The sequence below is a fragment of the Nicotiana sylvestris genome, chromosome 4, assembly GCF_000393655.2.
Source record: "Nicotiana sylvestris chromosome 4, ASM39365v2, whole genome shotgun sequence".
NCBI classification, from domain to species: domain Eukaryota; kingdom Viridiplantae; phylum Streptophyta; class Magnoliopsida; order Solanales; family Solanaceae; genus Nicotiana; species Nicotiana sylvestris.
The window spans coordinates 95,194,630-95,203,699 of record NC_091060.1 but is presented as its reverse complement, the minus strand read 5'-3'; the positions used below and the strand labels follow the sequence as shown (position 1 = coordinate 95,203,699).

The 9,070-nt window shown below is 36.6% G+C and overlaps 1 protein-coding gene across 1 annotated transcript; it reads right to left on the bottom strand.

The window, feature by feature from the left end:
- Positions 1-3,719: 3,719 nt before the first annotated feature.
- On the bottom strand, positions 3,720-8,054 carry LOC104222372 (chaperone protein dnaJ 10). The gene is made up of 10 exons (XM_009773602.1): positions 7,868-8,054; positions 7,184-7,243; positions 7,003-7,085; positions 6,567-6,720; positions 5,717-5,846; positions 5,460-5,618; positions 5,203-5,381; positions 5,053-5,133; positions 4,752-4,895; positions 3,720-3,995 (listed from the first exon to the last, which is right to left on the bottom strand). The coding sequence occupies exons 1-10, from the start codon at positions 7,952-7,954 to the stop codon at positions 3,915-3,917; spliced, it is 1,158 nt and encodes a 385-aa protein (XP_009771904.1). The 5' UTR covers positions 7,955-8,054; the 3' UTR covers positions 3,720-3,914.
- Positions 8,055-9,070: the final 1,016 nt, after the last annotated feature.

Sequence of the window (9,070 nt, the reverse complement as noted above, 5' to 3'; positions counted from 1 at the left end):
AACTTGGGGAAAATTGCAGGTTTCAGTTGTTCTATTACAAGCCTGCAATGCGAAGCCTGACTCGCAAATGCGAGGGCTGAGTCGCAAATGCGAAACAGCCCAGGACAGCCCTTCCTCGCAAATGCTAGATTTTTCTTCGCAAATTCGATGTTCCCCATTTGGGCCTTCATCGCAAATGCGACAGGATGTTCGCAAATCCGAATTCGCAAATGCGAAAGTTGCTTCGCAAATGCAAGCTTATCAGAGTCTGGGTTCGCAATTTCGAACCCTGGTCGCAATTGCAATACCTGCAACCTATAAATTCATAACTTAGACACATTTCAACCATTTTTCACACTCTTTCAAAACCAAAACACTCTTGGGTGATTTTTCAAAGACAACTTCTCTTCCAAATCGATTGTAAGTGATTTCTAACTAGTTTTCTTCAATCTTTAACATCTCTTCACATGATTTCAACTCAAAATCAATAATTTTCATGGGGGAAATTGGGTATTTTGGGTAGAACCTAGATTTTTCAAATTTTGGAGATTTGGACCTCGATTTGAGGTCCGATTTCAAAACAAATTATATATTTGAGTTCGTGAGGGAATGGGGGTTTTGGTTCGAACCTCGGGTTTGACAATGTGGGCCCGGGGTGACTTTTGACTTTTTGGGTAAAACTTTGGAAAACTCATTTCCATGCATTAGAAGTGATTCATTTAGCATTTATTGATGTAATTAAGTAACTTGTGGCTAGATACGAATGAATTGGTGGTGGAATCAAGAGATAAAACGATAGTTGAGACTTGAATTGTGTTCGTGGCATCGAGGTAAGTGTTTGGTCTAACCTTAGCTTGAGGGATTAGGAGTTGCATCCTATTTGCTATGTGTTATTTGTTGAGTACGACGTATAGACATGGTGACGAGTATCTATACGTTGGTTTCAATCATGCCCATGAGTCTTATACTATGGTTAATGTGACTCCGTTTGTATTGTTCATGCCTTTTGTGATGATTTTTATTGTTGAGTAAAGCTCGTGGAAGTAATATTGGTATTTGAATATTGAAGAGCTTTGGCTCAAGTTGTAAAATGAATTGTGGAAGTATAATGTCACTTGAACCCTATAGAGCATTGACTCAAGTTGTGAAGTGAGTTGTGAAATAAATGTGAAAAGGAAAAGAGAAGATGATTTTTGATATTGTTCCCTCGTTGGGATTCGATTGTTGTACTGTTGTTCCTTTGCAGGGATTTTATTGTGGTTTCATTTATTTTCTTGCCCTTATTTCTTGTGATTATTGTTTTGGTAAGAGAGTGTTAAAGCACGAAGGGTGATGTCGTGCACTTGTCCTTGATTTTCCTGAATCTTGCTGATAATTGAGTTATGTTGTCCTTTAGGTTTATTTACTGATTTTCTGTTGTTACTTGATTCTATTATGATGTTATTGATTCCCTTGCCGGAATATTGTTGTTCCCTTATTGTTCCCTTGTCGGGACTCCATTATGATTGGTATTGAATTGTATATTGGGATCGGGTTGTACACCGCAACAATATTATATTTGGATCGGGTTGCACGCCGTAACAATATTATATTTGGATCGGGTTGCGCGCCGTAACAATATTATGTTTGGATCGGGTTGCACGCCGCAACAATATTATATTTGGATCGGGTTGCATGCCGCAACAATGTTATATTTGGATCGGGTTGCACGCCGCAACAATATTATGCTTGGATTGAGTTGCACGCCGCAACAACAATATATTTTGATCGGGTTACACACCGCAACAGTGATAAATGATATGGATCGGGTTGCATGCCGCAACAGTATTTTTATGATTTGGATCGGGTTGCGCGCTGCAATAGTAGATAATAAAAGTGTTTATTGGTTGGTTACGATTTCCTTATTCTTTTGCTGTGAATTCTAAATTGTCTTTATGCTTTTCTCTTGAATTGCTTTTGATAAATGATATTCCCGCGCAGCATGTCCCCTTTCCATATTTAATTATTTATTTCTATTTTATTTTCCGCTATACATAATATAACTGCACAGGTTTAGTCAGTAGTCTGGTCCTAGCCTCGTCACTACTTCGTCGGGGTTAGGCCAGACACTTACCAACACATGGGGTCGGTTGTGCTGATACTATACTCTGCACTCTTTTGTGTAGATCCCAGTGTTGTAGACTTCAGATCGCAGTGAGATTGCTATCTCTTGTTCATCAGGCAACCCGAGGTAGTCCTGCAGGCGTTCGCAGGCCTTGGCGTCTCCTTCTATCTACTATTCCTGTTTCTTTCATGTATTTCCAGAGACAGTGTTGTATTTATTTCTTTCATACCTTTATTTGTAGTACTCCTAGACAGTCTATGAAGTTGTGATACCAGTCTTGGGTAGATTTGTTATGAATTAGTATTAGTAGTATTATTAAAACTTTACAACACAGCATTCCGCTTATTCAATTCTGTTGTTATCTAATTGTTGGCTCTTAACTGTTATCAAATTAAAAATGAAAACAAGGTAAATATTTCAGTTGGTTGACTTGCCTAGCTTTCACTAGTAGACGCCATCACGACTCTCGAGGTTGGAAATTCGGGTCGTGACATAAATACAATTTTTACATAGTAAAAATAAATTTCATACAACTAATTATATATTATACAACTTATCTACAACTTATCTACAATTTTCGTACATTATTTCTACTCAGTTATATACCACTACAATATCATACAACTTAAATATAATTTTTATACAATGTTGTTCAACTTTCATACAATAGTTAAATGAATAAAAGAAAAATAAATAAACAACAGAATACAATTTTTCTACAATTTCTGCAATATAATGTATGTCATGTCTTCTTCTTCTTCGATTTCAATCTGAAATTCAGCCAAAACCAAGTCTAATCTTCACCAAAACTTCTCAAAATTGTGATATAAACTCCAAACCATATTCTCAATTATTTGCAACAACACCCAATCCAAACAAATAATGATTTTTGAAAACCCAAATTCGAATTCAAAGCTTCAAAGCTTTTTAATGGCTGTCAATGGTGGAATTGCTGCTCTATTTTCCTTTGCTTTATATTACTGAAATTTGGGATTGAGAGATAGAGAGAGACGTAGAGAGAATTCTCAATTCTTTGCAACAACATCCAATCCAAACAAACAATGTCTTTTGAAAACCCAAATTCGAATTCAAAGCTTCAAAGCTTTTTAATGGTTGTCAATGGTGGAGGGGTTACAGATTTTCGCTGGTTTTAGAAGAAGAAATAGTGGGTGGTTGAAGAGGAAATCGTGGGGTGTAATTTGATACGTGGGTGAGGGGGTGAGATTTGGAGAGAGAAACTTGGGGGAGTGGGAATATACGGTAAAGTTAAATTAGGAGACTAATTGATACCATTAAAACTCCTAAAATGTACATAAATGATAATTAGGTATATAAAAGATAATTCTATTAAAAGTTAAGCATAGAGGGTAATATAATTTACTGTATGACATAAGAATGTAAAAATCCCAATTCCAAAAGTCTTTATTTTTTATTAAACTCCATGCCCAGTCAAACATGTTCACATAAATTGGAACGGAGGGAGTATTTGACACTCCAAAATTTGAAAAATCTAGTTGAGTGACCTTCTGAGTGCAATAGGCATAGTTGAGTGACTTTGTTGTTACAAATGAAAGAAAAGTGACTTTAAAAGATAATTTGAAATAGTTGAGTACCATTTGAGTAATGGACTCCAGATTTTTAATATTACCACTTCAAACAACATTTCATTACAGATTGCAAAATGTCAAGAATCTTTCCAATTACAAACAAAAGCTGCACAAATCATGGCTTACGCCTTTCTGAGTTTTTCAATTATGGGTACCGCAACGGTATATGATATGTTAATTTATGTCTTCTTGTTGTTGTATCATGAATATGAAACCACAACTCTTCACTTGCCTTTGTACACAATCTCTTCATCATCCACGTCGAATGCTGGATTACACAGACATCTAAAGAGTCTGCCTATTCCCTGCATAAGAGACACAAAAATATAAAGGTTACAAGTTATGGAGGGCAAACTGTATCAACTTTTGTTAATGACATCAAAAAATAAATGTGATAAAATAAACTATTCAAATATTGAAGAGAAAAATAGATTAGTAGAGCTGCCTCTAATAACTCCTTTTGAATAGTCATCTGAAACTAAGATAGTATCAAGCCGAACACAAAAACAATATATATGTACTGCTAATAAGGAGGGCGTCAAGACTAATCATTTTAACCTGCCTCCTTTGTCTTGAGAGTTGAGGCTAGTCTTTCTTTTAGAACCTTGTTACTTTTAAGTCGTTTTTGTGTGTGAAACTCTCGGAGAAGACTACTTACTCCAATCGGTTAGTAATCTACGTCTTATGCTTTCACGCAGGGGTAGCCAGGGGCGGAGCTAGCTCTTTTATTAATTGCGGGTTCGACCAAACCAAGTAGCTTTGGTCCGGACCCTGTATTTTTATTAAGAAATTTATATAAATTATTAGTTTAAAATTAAGTAACTTAAATGTACTAGAATTTCAAACCCATAAACTTGTGAGGGTGGCTTAGTTATTTTCCTCTTTCCAAGACCTTAAACTCTCTAAATTCTTATGAACCTCTTCACCCAAATAGAAGGACATGCCATATCACAAAATGACAGGTTTGGAAATGAGTTATTAGCTAAAATATTAAAGGAGCATTCTCTAGAGTCATTGGTTTCAAATGATAGTAGTAAGTGAACGGAATGCAAAAGGTTAACCTGTGTGAGTAGAGGAGTTTTATAATTTAGTGTTGTTGGTGAGTCTTCCTCATCATCACTGCTATCAGAACTGGTTTCCTCTGCATTTATATCACCTATTGTCATCTTTTTTGACGTCCCAACACCTTGTCCGCACTTCTCCCTCTGCAGAATATAAGTAGATATGAAACATCATCAACTACGTATAAGCTTAATAACTAACAAAATTTCCTATCTATGAGACTATTAGTATTAGAAAGTTAAACGAGATTTGATTTTTTTGGACTTGGTGCAACACTTCACAAGTTATTCTTAATCCTACCTCAAATACTTTTCCCAAAATCTTTAAAGCCATCGCTCGTTTCTTCAGTTCTTCCTTCTTCACATTGCCTTCTTGTAGAACCTGAAAGATTAAACAGAATAAGCCCTAGCAACATAAGCAAAAAGGGATAATTTTGAACAAAAGGCTTACCAATTGGCAGACATGCAAAAGAGTTACTTCAATGTCTACAACGTTTAGTTTCCACAATGAATTCATTAGTGTTTCTCTGTTTAATCTGAGATGTGATTCAACGTCATTTTCAGGGCCACTACCATCCATTTTAAACTGGCGACGAACATCTTCTTGAAGTTGCAGCAGTTGAAAAGCACCTAAAAAGCCAGTATAGTCCACCACATTATGACAAGGAAGGGAGAGGTCGGATCTTCACTGAAATGATCAAAGTGTACCTTTTGCTGCCGTAAGCTGTGATTTCCAGAAATGACCTTTGTTGCGAACCCATTCGGCCATAAATGGAACTCCCAAGTAAATTGCTTTCTTTCCGAGCTCTTGGGCTGCCTGTCTTGTGTATATGTATCCAATAGTTTGAAGAATCTCAGCTCCAAATGCTGTTAAGAGAATAACACATAGATCCGCCTCTGGGTATTGCCATTACTAAAACTAAGAGAAATCACTAGAAGAAATGCAAGAGAAGTAGTCAGCTGACCTGCTTGTGAAAGCCGTTCAGCTTCAGATTCAGCACGTCGTAGAAAACCCACTCTGTCACCACGAACGTATTGTTGAAGAAAATCTTTGAGTATTCTAGCAAGCTTTTCTTCCCTTTCCTTTTGGACACCCTTCATAACACAGTACTATCATAGTGAATCAACTGAAAAAAGGTACTAGTAAACTAAAGAGAACAAAGGTATGTTTCCTTTTCTACAGAACATTTAGTCCTAAAAAGTGTTGGGCTAAAACTGTCCAAAGATACTCTTAACATGGTGTGATATCGTCCGCTTTGGGTCAACAACTAGTATCAGAGCCAATGGTTTGGCGAGACGAGTATGGAGATGGCGAAGTGATGGCGTAGGGCCCGACTTAGTACCTTTACCCGTCTATGGCCGGTTCACAACCTTTACCCATAGCTTCAAAGACGCATACACAGTCTCTCCTTGGGCTTCGGTGACCGTAAATACTCGGATCATGTGGGTGGCACATAGTTAATCTCTACATTAGCCAATAAACGGTGATGGGTCGTGTGAAACTTAGTTCAAGGGGGAGATTGTTGGGAGTGTGTGAACAAGTCCCACATGGAAAGTAAAAAAAAATAAAATAAACTACTTATAAGTAGTTGGATGATCTTAATAGTGTGAGGCCTTTCGGGGAAAACCGTGCGGGCTTGTCCTAAAGCGGACAATAACACACCATATTAAGAGTATCTTTGGACCCCTTTAACCCAACAAAAAGAGATATCACACATATCTTCAATAAAACATTTTCTTGATAGTTTTCTTACAAAGAAACTACCAACAAGTGGAAACATACTCGTATGTTATTGAAATTTAAGACATACTTGCCTTGAGTCTATCATGGATTTTCTCAGGGTCGTCATTTTCGCCAACTAATTCAGAGGAAGCCATTGATGCCACAGAAAGATGTCCGACGTAGTCTTCAAAAAGTTCGCTCCCAAAGAGGAGCGCAAACACAGCAGTCGGATCAAGCATAGTTTCCCTACAAAGAGGACATAAAAAATAGTACTAAAGTTCATGTAGCCTTCATTCATTGATATCTAAGAACATCTTTTTTGCATAGAAATTTATGAATCAGCCAGTACTTGCCTAGTGTTCTTCAAGTATTAATATTTCATTCAAAATGACTAGAGGTATTCAATAAAAGCTCAAGATATATAAAACAGTAGAATCAATAGGCTACACAAAGTCTTTACACTTTGAATTAGCAATTTGAAGTTAAAAAAGGCCTTTTATAACCTAGAAGAAATTACAGAAAGATTACCTGGAGACACAAGACTTGCCATTTTGATCATATACATTTCTTTGCACTGGATCACTCAAAACCTGATATGCCTCCCCTAATTCCTGTTTGTTACAATTTAAAACATCAAAACGAATAAATTATCATGCCAAGATTATCAGAATAAGTAAATATAAATAAGGAATAAGCAATATGAGTTTGCCTGAAATCTTTGTGCAGCAAGAGGATCATCTGGATTTTTATCAGGGTGAACTTGCCTGGCCTGCACCAGAGGATGAAAGACGCAGATTTTCCATATCATTCAACAAGCACAAGAAATCTTTCTTTTTGCTTTAATCTGAAATGCATTAAGACTTAGGATTGAACACCGAAGGAAAATCAACAGAGATGTCAAGCTATGTTGCACGCACGGACTCTCCAAAATGATGCTACGCCCGTATCGGATCCTCAAAAATACACTATTTTTGGAGGATCTGACACGCACCCGGTAAAATTTTCGGAGAGTCCGAGCAACGTGATGCCAAGTTCTTTCATGAATTTACTAAAATTACTATAATGAATCCTGTAACGGTAACTTCAGCGGCTCTTCAAGCAAACATTTCCTTTCAACAGATCAGAGAGGATGAGACAGTTTCCACAACCATTTTGTACTTCAAATCAAAACAAAAGTTGGTACATTAAACTGTCAAAGCAAATAAACCTTCATTTCTAGAATAAACATTCCATGAATTACACTACTTGGATCCATCTATCAAATCCTACAAGTATAGACGACAGATGAAATTTAAACTATATAACAAAGTAAACAAATCAACGACATCACTAAGTAAAGCTACATAAAATCCAATTATAGAAAGTAAAAAGATTAAGACATAGGTTCGAAAACCTTGAGATAATAGGCCTTGCGAATTTCCTCTTCAGATGCTGAAGGACTAACACCAAGAACATCATAATACTCTGTTTCTTTCACCATTTCCTTTTTCCGAAATCCCAAAAAAAAGTTTGAAAAAACTTCACAAATTTTATGATCAACAAAACTTTAAAGAAGAAGAAGAAGAAGAGGCGGGGTGAGAGGTTTTAGGGGGGGGGGGGTCTGATGAAGATGTCACAGAAGAATGAGAGTCACCCCACGAGACTAATCTACCTTTCCAGTTCTGAACAAGGATTAAACTAATTGCTTTATGATAGCTTTTCGCGGGAGAAAAACAGTATTTTAACCGTCACTTTGTGGCTTTGATCATTCCATCAACTATCTTTTGAAACTTCCCTTTTTGAGTGATGGGCTGTGGGCTTCTTGTTCTCCTTAGTGGACTTTATTTAGATTTGTTTGGGGGCCCATTTGTTGGTGGGGTTTTGGACCTACCTATACCATATCCAATGTAAAAATTCCACGGGGCGCCTTATTTTGTCGCTCTCATTTAATCTATACCCAATTTTTTTAAAACTTTTAACTTGTACCCAATTTTTAAACAACTTCAGCCCCCTTTCTCCTCATCCTTCTCCCAATGATCTCCATATCTCTCCGGAACTTAACATTGATGTAACAATATCTCTCCTTCTGTGGCTTCACTCAATTCTTCAGAAGCCATCTTACTATATATATAGAAGACAGTATGAGTATACTGATTCTTCTTATTCGATTTTCTTAAATGTGTCACTTACCTTTTCGATTTTCCAACATGTCTTTGGTTTGTAATCCAGAGGATTTCTTGCAAAAATTGAAGGAAAGGCTTTCAAATGCTATTATCTTGGAGGAATCTGAGCAAGTTCAATATAAATATCAGCAAGATAAACTGCTGCAGACCTGTTTAGAAGAAAATGAGGTTTCCGAGTATATTAATGAATTACTAGAATAAATCAATGAAGTCGTCTCCATACTTAGAATATGGAATTTGAAAGGTCAATCTTCCTCCCCCAAAAATAGAAACTTCAGCAGTACATACTCAAGGATTTTAAAAACTTCAGCTCTAGAGCTGAAGTTTGCCATTACAAACAAAAACTTCGCCGGTTATAAAACAAAAATTTCAGCTCTAGAACTGAAGTTCGCCAGTTACAAACAAAAACTTCGCCAGTTACAAAACAAAAACTT